Raw genomic sequence first — 21,509 nt, forward strand, 5'->3', positions numbered from 1 at the left:
CTCTTAAAGGCACCTCGCTACTTCTGCAGGTGGGCCGGGGGGCGTCTAATCAGCCATCGGCGGAGTTCTGGCCGTGCACCGTCACACCTGGCCACTAGAGGGCGCCCCATCGGGCGGGTTTTCCGCGTGTAGGTGCGCCGAGCCACACGACTGACACAGAGGAAACCAGTGGCCGATCCAGGGGGTGGGTCGTCACCACCGCCACTCCACTCCACCCCATAACCCCTTGAGATCCCCGTTAATTGGTGTATTACTGACATTTTCCACGGCGCCATGGTGGCGAGATGTTAGCTACCTCGCCTGGTATACTGGATGTCGTGGGTTTGATCTCGACCCTGACGCCTGCTGTATATCTGGAGTTTGCATGTTCCCCCCATGGTCGTGTGGATTTTTATCCGGGTCCTCCGACTTTTCCCTCCACATTTAGAAACATGCTTTCAGAGTATATGGCTGCAATACATTTCCACATGATAAGCCACTTCGTTGAGTTATCATTTGTGGGCAGGTCTCTTCTGAAAAAAAGAGATATATAGTGCAGTGGGCCTCACCTGGTAAAATACTATTTTTAAAGTTTGTCTGTTTTCATAGCTTGGAGGAAAAGGTCGTGGCTTCGGTCTCGGCCACTCGCCAGCCCCCTTCTCGATCCACCGGCCGCCCTGCCACTTTACAGGCTGCCTTACCCAATGGCCGATGTTGATGTAGAGCAACAACTATCATTTTACAAGCAGGTGGTTGAGCCAAATAATTGGAGCAGGAATAACGGAGCGCATCGCAATGATGCCCCCTGAGCACGTGGGATTTGCGTACTGTCACGGAATGGGCCGTTATTTCCCCGTAGGTCACGAGAAAGTGGTGCATGTTGCTCGTCGACCTTGAACCCCCTGACCAGGAATTTGAACTTGGCAACCTTCCGATTACGATTCTATTAGGGCTCGAATCACAGTACCACCTGGCTGGACCTCCAAGATATTCCATAAGTACGTCGAACTTTTTTCGCACCGTATGTAGCCAACCGTGCCATCGGATATATATACTCTGTGTGGACTGTATAGGTGGTCGCTAACCGCATTTGTCCCAAAAGTCTTTGAAGACTTTAAGGGGGGATCTTTGTCTTTGTATACCCGACAGTGGTAGTATAGCGGTTAGCCCATTGCACTTTGAACCCGGTGAACCGAGTTAGATTCAGGCTTATGGCCAACATTGGCGACGAATATCTGAACCGGTCCTGGGCCTCCCCTTGGTTGACTCGGCCTTAAAAGAGTACCTGATGCGGTGTGTAAACATCGGCACTGGGAGACAGTCGGCAAGGCGTGGTGCTGCCCCCCCCCCCCTTCATGTGCCATGCCGGCCTTCATTAGGTGCCCGCGAACAGCACTTGCCCCAACAGTCTCTTATAAATGCAAAAATAGTCAATAATAGTCCGTATCTGACAATATAATAAAATATAACAGTTCAGCAATGTGTGTTTATTTATTAATCTATGTAGGTTTGTCACAAACATTTAGTGTAAAGGAGCCACGCTTTCTCTCGGAGGCAATACACCTATACCACCGGTCTTGACATTTCTGCGATTCAGCTCAGCTCCGCTCCCAAGTAGCCCAATTAGGGCCCCCACGTGTAGAGTCTTTGTGCCATAATTAGATTGCGCGTTTGAACTCGTCTGGGCGCTGAGGATGGGCGTTTCTGGGACAGTAGAGAGGCAGCGAGTGTTGGAATTGGGCTTAGAAGAGCCATGTACAGATCCACTGCTTGAATGAGCAAGTGCTGTTAGCGAGCACCTATGAAGGCCGGAACGGCACAAGGGGGTGGGTGGCCAGCACCACACCCGGCCGCCTTTTCTCCCGAGTGGCGATGTTTACACACCGCACCAGGTACTCATTTGACGCTGAGCCGACCTAGGGGAGGCCCAGGACCGGTTTAGATAATCGCCACTGGTGTTGGTGGCCGCGAGCGAGAATCGAATTCAGGCCGCCGGATTCGTAGGGCAGGGCGCTAACCACTACCGCTATCGCTAACCGCTACCGCTAACCGCTACGCTATCGCTAACCGCTACGCTAACCGCTACCGCTAACCGCTACGCTACCGCTAACCGCTACCGCTAACCGCTACGCTATCGCTAACCGCTACGCTACCGCTAACCGCTACTGCTAACCGCTACTGCTAACCGCTACCGCTAACCGCTACGCTACCGCTAACCGCTACGCTACCGCTAACCGCTATCGCTAACCGCTACTGCTAACCGCTACGCTATCACTAACCGCTACCGCTAACCGCTACACTATCACTAACCGCTGCACCACTGCACACACCCCGTGCTGCAGTGTGCGGAACGCTGGAGATCGTTGTGGCTTCGCGGCAAGCGCCCCCAAACCAACCGGGCCGGTTAGTGGTAAACCAGCGGGTCTGTTGCCACCACTGCTGACAGGAAATGCCTGTTGTGAATTCACCAAAGCACCGTTGGCTGCTGGACATTCAGGTGAAACCCCATGACATCATTCACAAGAAGAGTGGTGGAGATTTGTGTGCTGGTGTCATGGCTCGCACATTTCTGCAACGTTTAGAATTGTTGAAGTGTTGTTAAAGTATAAAACCTGACCGTACAAATGCTGGGCACATAACCTTGACAAATGGCGATGCCACTTCAAATGTTGGAGGCAAACTGTGCCGGGGTGAGAGGACAAGTGGCAGGTTTGGTGTAGAAGAGCGAGGCGAGCGAGGCGGCAGTCCTCTGATTAACATGTTTAGCTACGTATGGTGTGAAAGAAGTTCAACACACACACGTACAACGAGCACCGTCTTCAAACAACAGGGGGCCAGAAAACGTGAATGGAGGTGGGGGGGGGCGTTTTGGGAAATTAGAAATGAAATGAGACTTCATTCTCAGCGACATTGCACAGAGTGTCGTCACAACACCCGGCAAACTTGAGGCGCGAAGGCAAATCGCGCAGGCTGGTGCGATGAAAGTTACACGTGAACACAGCTCAAGCAAATTACAGAGGGGAAAATAAATAAAATAAATCAAGACTCGAGAGACGGAATCTAGGTCAGGACATAGTCGGAGAGTGGCCGATTCTAACCCCCGGAGAAGCGAAATGATTAAATGGATGTCATCGCTTTAAATAATGAAATAACTCGCTTCATAATGGGCGATGCTCCGAAAGCAAATTGTCATCCGGAAATCCGAAAGGGCGAAGATGTTGTTGCGGTAAGCGACAAAAAGCGATGACATTGCCAAATGAAACATGATTATGCAGAACTACGAAGCATAATTGGGAGGAGAATGAGTGGAAAAGGCACAAGGAAAATGATTCGAAGATGTCACAACAAGCGGTGAGGGGGCGACGAGTGATGGGAGCACGAGCGAGCGGCAAAGAGGAGAAGCGGGCGATGGGTCGCCCTCGTCAGGCGAGATAGAAACACAGCACAGTGGTAAGAGGCAGAGCCGTAATGCTTGCGCAGGAATGATATGCAGATCTCGATTGAAAAAACCAAAACATTGCTCAGGAAATTAGCCATTTTCTGATGTGGGAGGATGGTCTTGGTGTCGCACTTAAATATGCAATCTTGACCTTCACAGCATGAAAAGCAGGAATAGCTCTCGGACTAGATACTAAACTGAACTGTTTTTATTTTAACAGGTAAGGCCCACCAGGCTATATGGCTCTTTTTCAGAAGCGACCTGGCCGGATATAGTGGGTCAACGAAGTGGTTTATCAAGTGTAAATTTACAGCAGCTAAATGCTCTAAAGTGCATGTTTCTAAATGTGGAGGGGAAAAATCAGAGGTCCCAGAGAAAAACCCACTCGGCCACGGGGAAAGAGAACATACAAACTCCAAATATACAGGCGGGATCGAACCTATTACCAGGCGAGGTAGTAAACATCTCGCCACCGCGGTGCCCCAAACACCAAGGTGGCAAACCATGCGGGGGGCTGGGGTGGGTGCAACAACGCATGCTCACTTCCACCAATCGGGTAACTGTTGTCATCATTTTTAATTATCCCAATTGGATATATCTCTGTCATGGTGCGGTGGGCAGAGCAGTACGCCCAGACTGTAACCGCTGTTGTCACAGGAAGCATTGACACAGGTGGGGAACGAGGGGCAGATCCTGTTATCTGCACAATGTGCTCTCCGTACTTTCATCCGAGTGAAGAGGCGTGGATAAAACACGGATATGACTTATTATTAGGATGAATTTCATGCTGTCAGAAGAGATGGATGGCTCATCCTTGAATGAATGCAGCAGATACATTATACAATAATAATACCAAACATCACCATTAAAGCGCCTTTGTCAAGTCACTGCTGAATATCTTGCCGGTCATGGAGGTTGTTTGACCATACTGCACCAAGCAGTTCCATGCCAATTAGTGAAAAGTGTGGGGGGATTGTGGTGGGGTGGGGGTAGGGATCGGTTTTGATATCGGCCGTGTCACTGATGTCAGTTACTGCCAGGAATCAAACTCAGGTTGTTGGGTTCAGATCGCAGTATGTGAAGCTATGTGATGCCACTCCCCACGGATCGCAGTCAGAATTGATGCCTGGATAAAAGGGATTTATATCGATGGCTTAAGGGGCACGGATAAGGGAATCAGTGGCTAATATAGGAGGGCACTGAAGCTGCTGCAAACCATAGCTTCTACCAGAATCTCTGGTCGGCAGCTGCTACGCAACGGCCTCGAACCCCAGAGGCCCTCTGTGTAGCCAAGGCAGCTCTTCCCCGTGCGCCATCGTGATGGGAAACTAAGGGCCCCACATCTCACTCGCTGCTTTAACACTAAGCCCTTACAATTTACCCAAAATAGCTCCTGCAATTTGTCAGTCGATTGCATCCATCTCATGCTTCCGTCACGAGCATGGCGGGGGGGGGTGTTAGGAATTGTGAATGGAGCGGCCAAGGAGGAGCGGTGGGGGTAGGGGACTCGAGCCACAGAAAATAGCAGCATCATCATCATCACCACCATCACCGCCGCCGACCGTCGTCACTACTGAATTGGCTCCCAACGTCACGCGGCGAGCGTGAGTCACCCGGTACCGAGGACCAGACGCGGATCATGAATCAGGTCACGGAGGGAATTGGAAATGTGCTCGTGTGCGCGCCGACCTGCGCATTTCGCTCTGGGCTCCCCCTGTCCCACCCCCTCCCTCCGAACGACGCGACGAGGACTCGCAGGCGGACGGACCGCTGTGTGCATCACGCGGCGCCTCCCGCGAAATCTGTAGAAGCCTCGGAAATTGGGTCGGGTGGGGGAGAAAAACCCCATTACACTGGGAAATGTGGAAAATAAACGATGCAATTCTCACACGTGCGTCGTCTTTGTTTGAGAAGATAAAGATAGAGGTCTTTGATAGGCTCATGTCAAGCGATAATGTCAATCCCTGTTGATCTCAGGCAGCAGCAGCCGGCTCCACAGTAGATGATTATTTGGCCATGCTGCTGATCCTGCATTGGCAGTGGTGCCACAAGTACAATTAGCAAACAAACTCGACACACTCGTCGTCGGTAACAACACCACTGTGTACGAGCTGAAAAGGAAAAACTCGATGGGTAACGATTTGGGAAATGGCCTTCCTTCATCGCACACATATATCAGTGTTTCACATTGATTGTGGATGTGCCATGAAGAAGGGCCATTGCCCGAAACGTTTCCTATTATTTATTTTCAGGCCACGGTGTAATTGACAAATGTGTTTTGAGTTTTTGAGCTAGAGATATAGTGAGAGAACCCTTTACAAGTAAAGAGTAGCCTGCTGCTATTAATCAATGTCTGATACTTTACCAGCTAACTGCTAATTGCAATTATTTATTACGGTGACTGTAATTATTACGCGTATTATCTGTGTTGTAAGAACGGTTACGACAGTATTGTTTTACATCATTAGACCTCCTTTGCCAGTACCAAAATATAATAATAGGGTTTTTCCCCTTTTTTCTGGCAACAAAACTGAAACCTTTTTACAAGGATTCATGTCTGCATTAACCACAATACCTGCAGTCAAAATGCAAACAAAATACATACTATGATAATATATGCATTGTCCTTGAAACTGATTGGTCCACACCAAGGGACGGCTTTCTTTTTACAGCTGTACGCCTTTTGGCGTCATCTGGTCGAGCACCAATTGGGTCGAGGCTCAAAAGAAAGCCGTCCCTTGGTGTGGACCAATCAGTTTCAAGGACAATGCATATATTATCATTGTATTTTTTTGTTTGCATTTTGACTGCAGGTATTGTGGTTAATGCAGACATGAATTCTTGTAAAAAAGGTTTCTGTTTTGTTGCCAGAAAAAAGGGGGAAAACCCTATTATATTATTGTTTTAATTGTGTTTATTGAGCGATGATAGTCGTAATAAACGGGTGACATGAAATTACTGCAGACACAACAATACAGCTCTGGGTACGTCGACATTCACAGCCTTGTTTGAAACAACCACACACACCCAGTGAATGTGCCAATGTTGGGCCAACGTAGGCATGCCATTGGAACCATTGGCCCAATGTTGGACCTACGTTGGCCCGACGTTCCATTATTTACTAGGACGGCGACGTCGAAACCTGTCCCGGTCAACTTGGGATGCTTCCCACCAGGACATTGAATGTTCCGTGGAGCCTCGGGAGTTCCCACTGAACCCCAGTAGTCCTGATTGCGTCAATCGGAGTGACCTTCTACAGCGCCTTTGCCAATCCGTTGCTGGATGAAGGCCTTCCCACGTTATTAATCATTTTTCATCTGCAAGGAGCGTTTTCATCCGTAGATCCCAAGTGTGCCATGTACGGTAAGCAACCAGGCTAAATGGCCAGAGCGAGGAGCCAAGGGACAATTTAAAGAGATGAGCTTTCAAGACAGACTTAAACAGTCCTAACTACTCTGATTTCCTTACTAGTAAACGCAGAGCATTGTTCCATAGTCTGGAAGATGCACAGTGGCAAAAGCCCGATCACCCCAGGAACAGAGCCTTGACCTCAAGGGTACTAAGATGAAGGTGGTCTCAGGGACTTCGTTGGAGAGTAAATATGGACCAGCTCCAGCAAAAATTGTGGAGCTAACCCATTGAGAGCCTTGTAGGTTTATTGATTGTGACGGTTGATTTGACCATACTTCACCTCGCTGGGCAATTCAGGTCGTTGAAAAGACGGTTGCAAGACTGTATGTTGAACTTCTTTCACACCGTATGTAGCCAACCGTGTGTATTGGAGGCACGAAGACCGATTCAGATGTTAATTGCCCTCAAATTTTAGCCAAGGCTGGGCATAAAACGTTGGTGCCAGTAATTCTCAAATTTAGAATTTAAGCTACGACACAAGAAAACACAATGGCCTACTCTTGCTGCAAGCAATGTCAAGTAGCCTTTATTGTCCACTTCCTAGCAACAATCTCACTTTTGTAATGCCCCTCATAGGGCTGTGACGACAATCCATCCGTCAAGACCCCCCCCCCCCCCATACAGCCTGTAACAGACTGTCGGGACGTGTGCTGTTTGCGAGCACCTACTAAGACCGTGTCTGTGTCCCGTGTCTCTGTGTTTGTGTCCCTATCGCTGTGTGAGTGTCTTTGTCTCCATTCCTCTGTCTCTCCTTGTGTTTCTCAGATTGACACGAGGAGAGACGGGAGCCGTGGAGATACAGACACGCGTCTCTGAAGAACGGTGTGTTTACTCGGCAATATTTCCGGGAAAATACAATTACTGAAGGCTTCAGTAATTGCATTTTGCAGAGTATATGTCATAAATGCTGTGCAATTTTTGTTGTATTGCTCTATCATCTGTGTATTAAACCTGCTGCCTTTGGCACTTGTGACAATACACAGGCGATTAAAGAATGCAACAAATCAATAAACATTGCATGTTAGCGAAATAGAATAGCAAATATACAAATTTCAACTGGATTAAACCAGGGGGGTGGGGGTGTTTTTAGCTAACGGTTAACCAGAACCAAACCTTTCAAAAGCAACGTTGAATACGTAGCGGGTTTAAGCGGTGCTTGGTGCACATCCAAACCGCAAAAACCAAGCGGTTCACCTCCCTGCCGCCGCTGCCGCTGCCGCTGCTGACACCTGGAGAGGAGTTTGTTTTGGCACGACGGCGCCACGGTGGTGATCACGACGAGCCCTCGGTCCCAGTGGTGGTGGGGGTGGTTGATGGGTGGGGCGAGGGGCACCGAGACGCCGCGTGTCCGAGCCTCCTGTTATTTGCACGTCGCCCGTGCCTGGTACACGACACCTGAGAGGAGCTGTTCGCTGCTCGGAAACTCTTGACAGGGAAACCTTCTAGGCAACACTGCTAGGCAACACTGCTAGGGAAGGCCGCTAGGGAACGCTGCTAGGGAAGGCCGCTAGGGAAGGCCGCTCAGGAAGGACCGCTAGGGAAGGCCGCTAGGGAAGGCCGCTCGGGAAGGACGTATGGGAAGGACCGCTAGGGAAGGCCGCTAGGGAACGCCGCTAGGGAAGGACCGCTAGGGAAGGCCGCTAGGGAAGGCCGCTCGGGAAGGCCGTATGGGAAGGACTGCTAGGGAAGGCCGCTTGGGAAGGCCGCTAGGGAACGCCGCTAGGGAAGGACCGCTAGGGAAGGACCGCTAGGGAAGGCCGCTAGGGAAGGCCGCTAGGGAAGACCGCTAGGGAACGCCGCTATGGAAGGCCGCTAGGGAAGGCCATATGGGAAGGACCGCTAGGGAAGGCCGCTAGGGAACGCCGCTAGGGAAATACCGCTAGGGAAGGCCGCTAGGGAAGGCCGCTAGGGAAGACCGCTAGGGATGGCCGCTAGGGAAGGCCGCTAGGGAAGACCGCTCGGGAAGAACCGCTCAGGAAGGACCGCTAGGGAAGGCCCGCTAGGGAAGGCCGCTAGGGAAGGCTTCTCTGAGTTCTTCGGGGCTGGGCGAAGGCGGCGGTGACCTCTCCTCGCTAAGCCCTCATCGCGTGATGCACACGCTCACTTCTGAGGCCACACGTGACAATGACGCTGGTGGTGGTGACGACGATGATGGTAACCTGGGCTGTCCAATGCTCGAAAGCACTGGACAGCACGTGACTGCATTCCTCGTCTGGAAACCGGAGTGGCATTTGACATTCTCGAGCTGGGCACGATTTGCCCTCCAAGTTAACCACACGTTAAAAAAGTATTATAATTTCTCAAGTGCGTGGGGGGGGGGGTTGATGGCCAGGTGGAGAAATCCCCCCCAAAATACTCTCTCTTGGATATCTCACTGCATTATAAGCTAAAGACTTGACATGAAAGGATGAATTCAATTGTTGGTCTACCAGTATTGTATACAAAGACAAAGATCCCCCATAGAGCCTAAAAAGACTGTTGGGGAAAGTGCTGTTGGCAAGCACCACCAGATACTTATTTGTGGACCTAAGGGAGGCGCAGGACCAATTCAGATAATTGTCGCTGGTGTTGGCCGTGAGCGGGAATCGAACTCCAGTCTCACAATGGTACACGCACCCTCAGACCCCTGTGTGTTGATTTCCCTCCCAGTTTATCTCCATACGCGAGACACGAGCGGCCTCAATGGGATCTTGGCCTTACCTAGCCATCATTTGTGCACCCGCGGAGCAACCTACCCACAGTTTCTGAGCACGGGCACCAAAGAGTATTTTGTTTTCCCAATGTGTGCTCTCTGCGTCACGTCACGAGTCCTCTCTGAGCTCGCAGAAGTGTGCCTGCGGAAGCAGGTTGACCACAGAGCTACTTCCGCGATCCTCTCAAGTCGCCCTTTTAATCCACGCACGAGGCGGCACACTCCCCACACACGCGTGCACGCGTAGCAAAATTAATTTGTTTTTCATAGAACCGGCCTCCTGCATGCCAGGGCATCTCAAGGCTCTTCATACGCAACAAGCGACTTGCTTCACGTCTAATTTCCATACATTTGAATGGGCATCCCCCCCCGCCCGCAGTGGCAGTTGTCCCTGTGTGGCACAAGGTGATGGCAGCACCTGGCTTTCAAAACGGCATTTAGTATGCCAGGAGGAGGGGGGGGGCGATAATTGCTGCGAATGTGTAATCCCAATTGCCAATAATTTGCAGATATAATTTTTTCAAATTTGACATGTGGACCGGGACACGAGCACACAATGGCCTGCTCATTTCGAATGACGACATCGCGGGGATCTTTTCACGTCTGCTGTGAAGCGGACAGCACGTAGCGTCTTTACCAGTGTGGCCACTTGGTTGCAACCGTGAACCTCTGCAACAACGAATGGCGAACGCGCTTCTGCTGGGCCACCGTGTCACATCAACTTTATTTGAAACCTGACAGCTGTAAGTTCGTATGTAGGGGAGGCCATAGAGGAGAAGGTTGTCGTGCTCTCTTCAAGCTATATATCTGTTGAACTTCTTTCACACTGTACGTAGCAAAGCATGCTAAGCAGAGGTGTGGTGGAAGGACAACAAACTAAAGACAAAAAGCAGTTCCAAAGAAGTGAGTTTTCAATCTAGATTTAAAAGTACATAGCTCCAGTGGCTTCCTAATATCGGAAGGGAGGAGCGTTCCAGACGGCCGCAGAAGTGCATCTGAACGCACCATGCGATGCGGTGACCGTCTTTGTAAAGTTGTGATGAACGCGTGGACAAAGGTCTGTCATCAGTGCCGAGGGGGGGTGGTGGGCGGACGCCCCGGGCACACCTCCCGCGGTGTCCAAGCGGTAGTGGCTGATGACTCAAATATTTAGTGGGGCATTGGCAGCGGCCAGGGCAGTGGGGGGCAGTGGAGGGGGGGCGGGGGGTAGGGGGGCGGTGAGGATGGCGCCTTTCCTCGGGCAATGTCTCGCCGTGGCTCGATGTCTGACACCGATGCATGGGGCCTCCTGCGCGTGTTGGTGCAGGGCGGCCGACATGCCTAGGTGACGCCTCCCAGGGGGTGGCGATGCTCTTCACCGATGGACGCGAACGCTGACAACGTAACGGTGGGTGGCCCCTGCCGTGGGGAATTACCTGCGGTGTCGCCGGTTTGCGAATTCACATTCACAGGGGGTGCCGCGGTAGCGAGGTGTTAACTACCTCGCATGGTATACAGGGGTCATGGGTTCGATCCCGACACTGTCGCCTGTATATTTGGAGTTTGCACTTTCTTTCCGTGGTCATGTGGATTTTTCTCTGGGGTCTATGCTTTTTACTCTCCACATTTAGAATAAACATGCTTTGTAGAGCATTTGGCTGCAATATATTTCCACGTGATAAGCAACTTTGTTGAGCTATCATTTGTGGCCAGGTCGCTTCTGAGAAAGAGCGACATAGCTCAGTGGGCCTTAGCTGGTAAAATATATATTTTTTTAGTTTTACATCCTGACTTGGTAGTTAATCCGGCCCATTATCTTTCCAGGGGTCGATAAAACGAGTACCACTTTGTGGGGAGGTCAACATTGGTTACCCTATGCATAAGCTCGCCCCCATCATAGGAATTTCCACCACTGGCCTGCAAACGGCGGACACGAGCGCACCAATGCCTCGTTGCTCATGCGAGCAGGAAGTCACTGGCGCTTGCGTCGCATTCCGTCCGTGCGTCCAGGCCCCAAGTGCCGTTGCGCCGACCGTGCCCAACGGTTACGCGCTGCTGCTCGTGCTGCTCTCCGTGTTCGTGGGGGGCGGCCTCGTCATTGTCTCCAGCCTCTTCATCATCTGCCGCCAATGCTGCCGGGGCGGCCGCCGCTACACCAGGTGGGCCTACCGGCGTGCCACGCCACACCGCATCGCGCCGTCCCAGTTGAGCTCTGCCATCGTAGCATGTGCTGATGTGTTCTCGGGTTGTGACCGTGTGCTGCTCGGTGAGATGCCTGACATCCGCGAAACCCCATAAACTTGGCGGTTCTAAAAACACCATCGCCGTGGGTTAAATAGGCGTCGCCGGGAAATGTTTTTAGAGTTGACGAGCCACGGGGACGGTGTGATGACATCGCCACGATGGCGCGATCCCCCCAGTTGTGTTTCGTCACGGCGGGTGAGCGGCTCGGTCTCTACCGCCCTCGTGTTCCGCCCGCATGCGTCTTGTGAGTTAAGTCTCACGAGCCTCGGACGACACAATGCGAACAGTGCGAGTGTCGACAGATGATGCAGCAGTACAGATCTGGAGGCTGGTTAAACGCTCCGACTCGCCGCAAGACCCAGTCGTTTTCTTCATACACTTTTTTAGATGCCAAAACATGTAATCATGTGGGTATATTATTACATATTTTTATACGTGCTATGAAGAAGGGCCCGTTGCCCGACCGTCAACTATTTTGTATATTTTTTCCCCCACTTTTTAGGGCCACACAGTGTTATTGACAAATTCGTTTTTTGGGTTTGTCATGAACGCTCTGGTTCGAGTGATCCCCTTGTCGCCCCGGATGAATTCGGCATGATAATCTCCACAGAAATGGGTGCAGTCATTGGCTGCGCCAGGCTTCTGTCCGTGCAGGAAAGCGCAAAATATATAAATGTGTGCCCTCGCTGTCACTGGAATGCTCTTCGCTAAGTTCTCCACAATTTATGCTGGTTGGTCAATCTTAGCCTTCGGTGGAATTAATGTTTTGATGAGATTTGAAGCTGACCCACAACTTTAAAGGTGACAAAATGTAACTCTAAGCCCCCAGCATCACAATGTCAAGTGAATCGTTGAATTATATTATCGTTTCTTGTGCAATCGCTATTTTGTTTGCCATCCAGCGGCCAGTTTCTTGCCAAAGCGATCCATTGTTCATTTATCCAGGAAAGCCTCGCTCAATGTCGGCATCTTCACGGTTGAGTTCGGCGTCGAGATATTTACCGATTCCTTTTGTGAGTATTTTTTGTGTATGGACCCTTCTGAAAAGGTTTTTTACGCAGTGCTTTATGGGATAAAATGCATTAACAAAAAGCAAAAGCTAAAACGTAGGTTTTTGCGGGACAATATTTGGACTCCTGGACTGTATTGTGACTTCCTGGATCATGTCCTGAAGATGGTCGGCTCAGTCCCAAGTGAAACGTCTCGAATCTAACTGCTAAATTCGGTTGTCGTGAGAATTGTTAAAGCTTGTACACAACGTGGTGATTTAATTTATTTGGCTGTGGTCAGATCATCGTGGCCTTAACCCAAATCTCGAATGTGATTACGAATCGTAAAAATTGGCCAAGAAAAAAAATTACCGGTCGGCCGTTCGTTATGCACGTGTTGAACAGAAGACGCGGCACACACCGGTGAATGAGGTGCGTTTCCTCTGCTGCCTTGCCCCCCCATCACAGGGCCGACGACGATGCTGAGAAAACCACGACGACGTATGTGGACGAGACGCAGCACCCACGCGGTGAGCACCCTGACAACGCCACCTTTGTCGTCTTCGTCATCAGCATCGCCGTTGTCGTACATCGTCACCGGCTCATCCTCTATGGTGCTAAGCACCCAGTGACGAGTGAAGGGGTGTGCAGAGTCATTACCTGATGATAGGGGAGGGGGGGAGTACCCTGCTGGGGAGGGGGGTGCATGCCACACTTGCCGAGCAGAACGTGACGCGCCACGACAACGCATGATGGGTTTTGTGTACGGTTATTGAGTCTGCAATTAAATGGGATCTGTCCCGTAGTTGACCCAGAGCGCTCTTGCCTGAGCACGTGATAATTCAGCAGCATTTGTTTTACAAGCCTGACTTCCGCCGATGAGACTCAGTAGGTGTCAACCGATCTGGAATTTGCTTGCTTAAACTAATTCTGCTTGATGATAATATCGGTCTAGAACGCCGAATGGCTGATGGACTAAAGCGTATTTATATTAAATGTAGAGATACAGAATGGAGTTGTGCTTAGAGCTGCCTCTCCCCTGACCCCTAACCCCACCCGCTGCCTCTTAACCCAGCCTTCTACGAAACTTTAGTCCATACATTACTGTCGGTTCATATGTCACTGTGGGCGCTTGCAGCTGTCGAAATCATCAGAGGTTTTCCGAGAGATAGACGCACCTTTGCCATATAAATATGGAATTTCCACCACTGGCTCAGGGCTGTAAACAGAAGATAAGCACCGATGCCCCACTGCTCATTGAGCAGCAGCAGGAGATCACTTTTGACTTTCTGGCCCACTCGTAGTCATGGTAGCCTGGCCTGGCATTCCGGTAAGCGTTGGGCTAGTGCAGGGGTCGGCAATCCAAAACGACAAGAAGAGACATTTATTTTGAATTGGCTAAAAAATTACCTCTATTCCCAAAGCTGCAATGCAACGTGAATACAAGACGGTGGTCCTTATAAAATAACGGTCACGAAACAGTACTGAAAGAGCCGCATGCGGCTCCAGAGCCGCGGATTTGCTAACCCCTGCCCATGGTGAATGGAACCTCCATGGTGAACTGGACTTCCATGATGAATTAGACTGCCATGGTGAATTAGACTCCCATGGTGAATTAGACTCCCATGGTGAATTAGACTCCCATGGTGAATTGGACTCCCATGGTGCATTGGACTCCCATGGTGAACTGGACTCCTATGGTGAATTGGACTCCCATGGTGAATTGGACTCCCATGGTGGATTAGACTTCCATGGTGAAGTAGACTCCCATGGTGAACTAGACTTCCATGGTCAGGGGTCTGCAAACAAAATAACAAGAAGATCCATTGTTTTTGAATCTCAAGAGCCGCACTGCAGGCCTTAGAGAGCCGCAGGTTGGTGACCTCTGGGCTCGTGGGTGGCAATCTCGGTGCCTCAGCTGTGCTTGTTGACATCGTTTGGTTCTGTGTATTTGCTGAAGTATTGCATTATTAGAATCAGGAACCAGACTACTATTCTCCATCGGCTTCTAATTAGATCCATTATTAATCATGTATATGTGGATTTAAAGAGGAAAAGCTATAATAAACATAAATAATGCAGTCTTTATGCAATATGGAAAGGGGGTACATTATTGATAAATTTGAAATATAAAAAGGCACTGAAACTGGCATACATCCTACCTCTGGGTGGTAGGAGTTGTTTACAACCCACTGCTATCCAGTGTGTCTATGAAAAGCTGACGAGTTTCGTTTTAATTGAGGAGAGATGGCACTGGGCTTTGGATGAACCTTCTCGACCTCCAACAGAAGCGGTATCAATTTTCCCAACCAGACCGGCAGGTATGATGAGTTCAGCCGCAAACCGGAAGGTTCCAGGGTTGTGTGCTTGCGACCTTGGCGTCGCAATGCGATGCGTGTAATGAGCGTGACAATCGACTTGTCCCGATTGAATCGATGCATCGTTATTCCTGGGCCGGGGTGAGTTCGATCGAAAACCCAAAAGCAGCGTATGGGTTTCTCCGCGCAGTCCGTCGCGACCGACACCGCTACGCTCCCAGAGCACGGTTTAACCGGCGCGCTGGCAGTGCGCGACTCTAACTGGCGCTGCGCCAGCTCGGCACGCCAGCATGTGGTGCGGCCGCCTCCCGACGTGGCAATCCGCTCGGATTTTGTGACCTCTGTGAGCCCGTCGGAGGGTTTCGTGATTGGCGAGGTGCACAATCGTTGCCCAGTAGGTGCCTAGTACTGCCCCTGGGCTGCCTGGCGCAATCTGCCGTCCGCTTGGAGCCTAATCGACCCCCCCCCCCCCCCCCCCCGATTGTACAAGTCCAAACGCACGCGCTCCCGCGCCAGCTTCGGTAATCAAAACTCGAATTATTATTTATATTATGTTATCAAATTATTCACAAGAGGCGGCTTAGGCGGCCGGGGCGGAGGGGGTGGAGCCACGGGGGGAGGGGAGGAGGGGGGAAAGCCCGGCGCCCCCTCCCCCCTGTGCCTCGGCTGAGCCGGGCTCCACGAGAGATTCCGCCACCGAGTCTCCGCACGCTGCAGCTCTCGCTGCCTCGACAAAGAAGAACTTTTGTAATCCCATACCATCCGGGTTTACAGCATTAATTAATTATTTTCCTAATCATCGTTCTTATAAGGCCGCTCGTCATGTTCGCACTTTTTCAAACCGACTAAAGTTCGAGCAGCAACTCGGTGGTGCGGAGGTCGCGGCTGGGCGCAACGTCTCAACAGGCCGAGCAACGCAGCGGGACGCGCCTCTCGGGGACAGTCGAGAACAGAGACACGCGTACGCGCACACGCGTACGCGTACGTGTGTGCGTACGTGTGTGTGCGTACGCGTGTGCGTACGTGTGTGTGCGTACGTGCTACGAACCTAGCGACCCAAGTCCGATTCCCGCTCATGGCCACAAACGCCAGTGACGATTATCCGAACCGGTCCTGGGCCTCCCCTAGGTCGACTCAGCCTCAAATGAGTACCTGGTGCGGTGTGTAAAAATTGCCAACTCTGGAGACAAAGGCGGCCGGGTGTGGTGCTGACCACCCACCCGCCATAGGTGCTGCTCGCTAACAGCACTTGCCCCAACTGTCTGTTCAGGCACCGTTACCCCGTGATTGACTCTCTCCGTTACCCCGTGATTGACTCTCTCCGTTACCGCGTGGTTCACTCGCTCCGTTACACCCGTGGTTGACTCGCTTCGTTGCCCTCCCTCGCAGAGATCGCGATCAAGATAACTGGTGTGGACGACGACGATGGCGACGAAGGGGAGGGGGGCCGGTGTGGCGAGGGGGGCGGCTCCGCATGGAGCGGGGGGGCCGACCCAGAAGCGGAGCGCTTCCTGTCGTCGGGCGCCCCCACGCGTCGCGTCTCCTTCAACGAGGCGGCGCTCTTCGACAGCGACAAGAAGGCGCAGGAGAAAGGCCGACGGTGGGGGCCACGCGGGGCTGCGCGTGCTTGGGGCGTCGCGACGCGCCGGTTATGTACAGGCACCGCGGTGGCGAGATGTTAACTGCCTTGCCTGATAAGCACGATTGGTTATGTACAGTGCAAACGAAGTTCAACGTACATACATGCTTACACACGTATACAGGAGGTCATGGGTTCGATCCCGACCCTGACGCTGTATGTTTGAAGTTTTCATGTCTCTGTCCCCGTGGTCACGTGAATTTTTCTCCGGGTCCTCCGGTTTTTCCCTCCACATTTAGAATTGACGTGCATTGAGATTGTTTGGCTGCTATAAATGTCCACGTGATAAGCCACTTCGTTGGGCTATCATGTGTGGCCAGGTTGCTTCTGAATAACAGCTATATAGCTCAGTGGGCCTTACCTAGTAAAAAAAAAGAATAGCTTAAAGTTTTAGTTTTTTTGATAAATACCCTGGCATGGTGCCATTTTTTTGGATGCGATTCTAAGAGTTTAATTCAAGAAACGTCCACGACTGTCGTATCTTGCGGTTCGCCGTTTATTGCCGTATGTCTGCGACGATTGTCTACGATAAGCTTCACGGGAGTTGTGTTTTTGCTGGCGGCGTTGCCTCCACGCAGGTTCACGCTGACCGAGGGCGACTTCCACCACCTGAAGAATGCGCGCCTCACGCCGTTCGTGCGGCCGCCCTCCATGAAGATAGTCACCATCCCCGAGTGGGACGGCGCCACCGACCCCACGCTGCCGGGGCCCTCGGCCGCCGTGCCGCTCACACCGCGGCCGTCCCAGCGTGACCTCAACCTCCCCCTCCTGCAGGTGAGTAGGAGGGGGGGGTGGTGGGAAGAGGAGCACGGGGGCAGAGAAGACCACGAGACTACTACTACTTCTATAGCTTGCTCTATCCACTGCTGGCCTAGACTACCACTAGTCCACCATGCCTATTGCATGCGCTATCCACTGCTGACCTAGACTCTTGTGCCCCGCCCACTCCGTTCTGACACTTGGGCTACGCCCATTTTAGAGGCTTTACCCCCCTTTTCTCTCCGCCTGATGACGACCACTTGTGTTGCGATCGAAACGTCGTAGTTTTTTTAAATTTTATTTTTAGTAATTTGAACCTATTCTTTGGGTCTTTTGGTAAAACCACGTAAATAAAGATAACAGATAAAGATAAAAAATAATAGAAATACAATATCACGACGTTTCGATCGCAACACAAGCAATCGTCATCACGTGACAAAATATAGCGGGAGAGCTGCTGAGGCAGGATGTTATAAAGGTGTGAGATGGGTGTAGCCCAAGGGTAAATGGGCGGGGCTAGAGATTAAATTTGCATGTAAATGTAAGATCGGAGAGCTGAGCCATGTACCCATCTTCTCGGTTGAAATTGTGTCCGTGTTTGTTTTTATTTTTATTTGCTATCTACGTGGCTTTACCGATAGACCAAAAGAAAATTAATTCCTGCAGTCACGAAAGCTTTAAGTCAAGATTTAAGAGAGAGAGATCAGGGTGTGGATGGCCACTCGCACAATGAAAACACAGTGATGTGAGCATCATCCCTTACACCCTCACCCCTCACCCCCTCCCATCTCCGTCGCCGCATGGCACAGCCCTCGCCATTGCCGTTCCGCGGGGCCGAGTTCTACCTGCCCGGTGACGCCACCACCACCACCACGAGCCAGGGCGGCGGTGTCGGCGGCGGTGCTCACACCGGGGCGGCCTCTGCCGTAGCGCCCCCCCACCACGACGCGCTGCACGTGAGTACCCTCTGGATCGCTCGGCGACGCGAGGCTCTATCCTGGTCTCTTGAGTTGTCACTCTTCCTGGTTGTACAAAATAAACTTGAACTTGCCCTGTGCCTGGAGGCGGGTATCAGCGTGTCGCGGTTCACCGTCTCGACTGCAAGGGACACCTGGTGCCTCGTCGTTTAGCCCGGGACGCCCTGGACCTCGTGGCCTGCGCTGGCGACCTTGGGCGTGGATCTTCTCGACAGCTGACTGAGTTCCATGAGAGCGATGGCTCGGTGCCGTACAGAGGAAGATGCGTAGTGGCTTTGAAATAAAAATTTATTTTCCCTCAATTTTTCCAATGCTATTTTTGTTTTAATTGGGTATCTATAAATGAGTCGCCCTGTGGTTATGCACCAGTATAATTTGTATTTCTTAAATCTACAGTCAAACTGTCTGCTTAAATCAGCATGGGAGCAGCGCTGATCTCTACTGACCATCCCGAACCAGTGGTGGAAATTCCACATTCCCATGGCAAGGGCTAGATCTCCTACAGAGTGATTGTAGGTAATTATTAAGTTTTGGGTTTGATCTATGGCTCCGGCAACTCAGCTGCTCCATCTTGCACATTACGCCACAGGGTCGTCATTGTACCTTGAGCAACAACGCAACAGCTACCGCGGGCGGCACGGCTGTCCTCTCGCAGTAACGCGCATCGAGGTTTCTCGAGTTACAGACTCGATTTCACTGGTCAATGTTTCACACGTGTACACACAAACACGGGCCAAAAGCGTACCAATTGCCCGTTACTCATCACCGCCATCACCATCGTCATGAAGGAAACTGAACACAGGCGCTACTGTGGGCGCCACAAAAAAAATATCTGAACCCAACAAAACAATGACGATTACTGCTGCCGACCTTACAGGCGGCTTACGAGGGCTCTGGCTGTCCTTACTGAAGCCACGAGGGCCCTGGCGGATGCCGCTCGGACCATACGAGTCTCCGGGTGGAGTCGGGAGCGGTGCTCCGTGCCAGGCAGGGGAACGTGCGGTCGTGCCGATGCCTCGGCTGCGCCGGGTGCAGCCAGAGGGGGGAAACTTCTCTCGCGAGCCCCGATAGCCCTTTGAAATTCACTGTCGACAATGGTTCATGTAAAGTAACACAATCACGTTTTATTTCAAATTTTTCCACAATTTGATAGCACGCATCGCTGATAAAATAGCACTGAGGTAATTGCCTGTGAGTGATCATCATCGTGATGCCGACTCGGAGACGGATAGAAAGAGAGATCCGGTGGGGGGGGGGATGGGGGTGGGAGCAATGGTCCTGGAGTTTGGACCTCCATGTGGCTGCTCCCGGTGAGTGCCGAGCAGACGGCGGCGCCGACGTGCACTGCGGCACTGCGCACGTTGCCGAGCCCACGGTTGTGACTTTCCATGCGCCAACGGCCTCGCGGTCGGCGATCAAAGGGGATGGTAACGGTCGATTAAACCGTTGTCGCGATCACGTTAGCGTGAAGGGGAAAAAGCGAGTAGGCGGGCTCACCTTCAGACGGTTACGAGTTTATATTTGACTCTGCATGTCATCCCTCCGCGAGGGTTGATAAAACGATTACCATCTTTGTGTGATGTTAAAGCGGACATGGGAATATAGAATTTGGTCCGCTGCTGAGATAAACAATTTGAGGACGGATTATCGGAAGTTGGCAGCAGACTTATTCTTCTCTGGCGCGATGTCCGACGTTTCACGACATGCGGGGGGCATGACCCGAGGACGTGCGGGGCTGTAAGGCAACACCGCTGCCACCAGACAAATCGCCAGACAACATTCGAAGCGACGAGCGAGCGTCGCACTCGTCGCAGCCCAAATGAGTGCGGGACTTAACGCCGGGGTCGGTGACCCCCGTCGTGACATTTTATCTCCGCCCCCCATCCCCCCGCCACCCCCGACTCCCAAGGCCTCCCCGCTGAGCGCGGACGAGACGGCGGACGCCGAGCAGAGTGCGGAGAGCAAGTGCGGCGGCTTGGTGCACCACTTTCTGGCGCGGCTGCGGCGCCACGCTAGCGTGGAGGCCGGCAGCCCCCGCTTCAACATCCGCAAGTGGCGCCTGGACAAGAGCCGGCGCGCCTCGAGCCTTGACACGCGCGGTGAGTGGGGAGTTGGGGTGGGGGGGTCGCCAACCCCCTCTGTGCCACGAACGATCGTGACGCGGGGGAGAAAGGAAAGGGGGTGGGGGGGAGTGTCCCGCGTCGACGCCGGAAGAGGGGGAGAGCAGCGTCCGACCGCGTCGCCCTTTGAGGGTTTATCCTGGAAAAAACCTGGGCAGGTGGAAAACTCCAGTGGTGTGCTAGGGGGAGCCACGCCAAACAATTAGTGTGCGCGTCGCTTGTCCCATCAATCCCTCCGCTCATTAAACGAGTGTCGAGGCAGCTGGGCTTCCTCTCAAGGCGCTCCGGAGAGCCCCTCGCCTAAGGAGAGAAATTCGTTTTTTTTTATCTTAAACGTTCATGGTGAAAAAACACAGTGATACGCTGGGTGGGGGGGGGGTGGGTGAGTGGGGGGTAGGGCGCTTGGGCGCCAAAGCCGAGCGACGACAACGACGCTGCCGCGCCTCTTCCGCAGGTTCCCCGCGGCGGCGTCAGTTCCAGCGGCAGCGTGCGGCGAGCGAGAGCACGGAGCGCTCGGCGCACGACCCGCACCATACCGACGTCATCCACTACATCGCACACGCCGAGCGCCTCGCCTTCCTGCAGCCCCCGGCGCCGCAGGCCGAGGCGGCCGGCGGCGCCGGCGGCGGCGCCGGCGCCGTCGCCGGCGGCGGCACCGGGGGGGCGGCCGACGCCAAATTTGCGACCGTGGCCGCCGCGGCCGAGAACGCGGTGACGATCGTCGCCGTCGTGGCCGCCGCCCCCCCCTCGTCCTCTTCACCGGGGCCCCCCCACCCAGCTCCGGAGGCGGCGTCCGAGTGTGAGCGCGCGAGCAGGTAACGCCATCACTCGCCGGCTGGGGAGTGAGTGAGTGAGTGAGGGAGTGAGGGTGGCGTGGTCTGTGCGGTATGAGGATGGTGTGAGTTTGGAGTGTGCGGTGTGAGCAGATTGAGTGTACAGTCGCTTATCTGGCAAGCAAGTGTG

At 52.6% G+C, this 21,509-nt stretch overlaps 1 protein-coding gene across 2 annotated transcripts in view; it reads left to right on the forward strand.

The window, feature by feature from the left end:
- CBARP (CACN subunit beta associated regulatory protein) overlaps positions 1-21,509 on the forward strand; it is a 53,139-nt gene that overhangs the window by 22,292 nt on the left and 9,338 nt on the right. Inside the window, exons 2-10 of one of the 2 annotated variants that reach the window (XM_032970857.2) lie at positions 7,595-7,651; positions 10,828-10,908; positions 11,511-11,659; positions 13,202-13,263; positions 16,441-16,651; positions 17,269-17,464; positions 18,259-18,405; positions 20,336-20,525; positions 21,001-21,361. In XM_032970857.2, the coding sequence (XP_032826748.2) occupies positions 10,882-10,908; positions 11,511-11,659; positions 13,202-13,263; positions 16,441-16,651; positions 17,269-17,464; positions 18,259-18,405; positions 20,336-20,525; positions 21,001-21,361 (1,343 nt within the window). In that variant the 5' untranslated portion in view covers positions 7,595-7,651; positions 10,828-10,881. The remainder of the gene's footprint in view (positions 1-7,594; positions 7,652-10,827; positions 10,909-11,510; positions 11,660-13,201; positions 13,264-16,440; positions 16,652-17,268; positions 17,465-18,258; positions 18,406-20,335; positions 20,526-21,000; positions 21,362-21,509) is intronic. The other variant, XM_032970858.2, reaches the window with a different exon arrangement.

This window comes from Petromyzon marinus, chromosome 44, assembly GCF_048934315.1.
Source record: "Petromyzon marinus isolate PM22_M1 ecotype Great Lakes invasive population chromosome 44, UKy_Petmar_22M1.pri1.0, whole genome shotgun sequence".
Classification (NCBI taxonomy): Eukaryota; Metazoa; Chordata; class Hyperoartia; order Petromyzontiformes; family Petromyzontidae; genus Petromyzon; species Petromyzon marinus.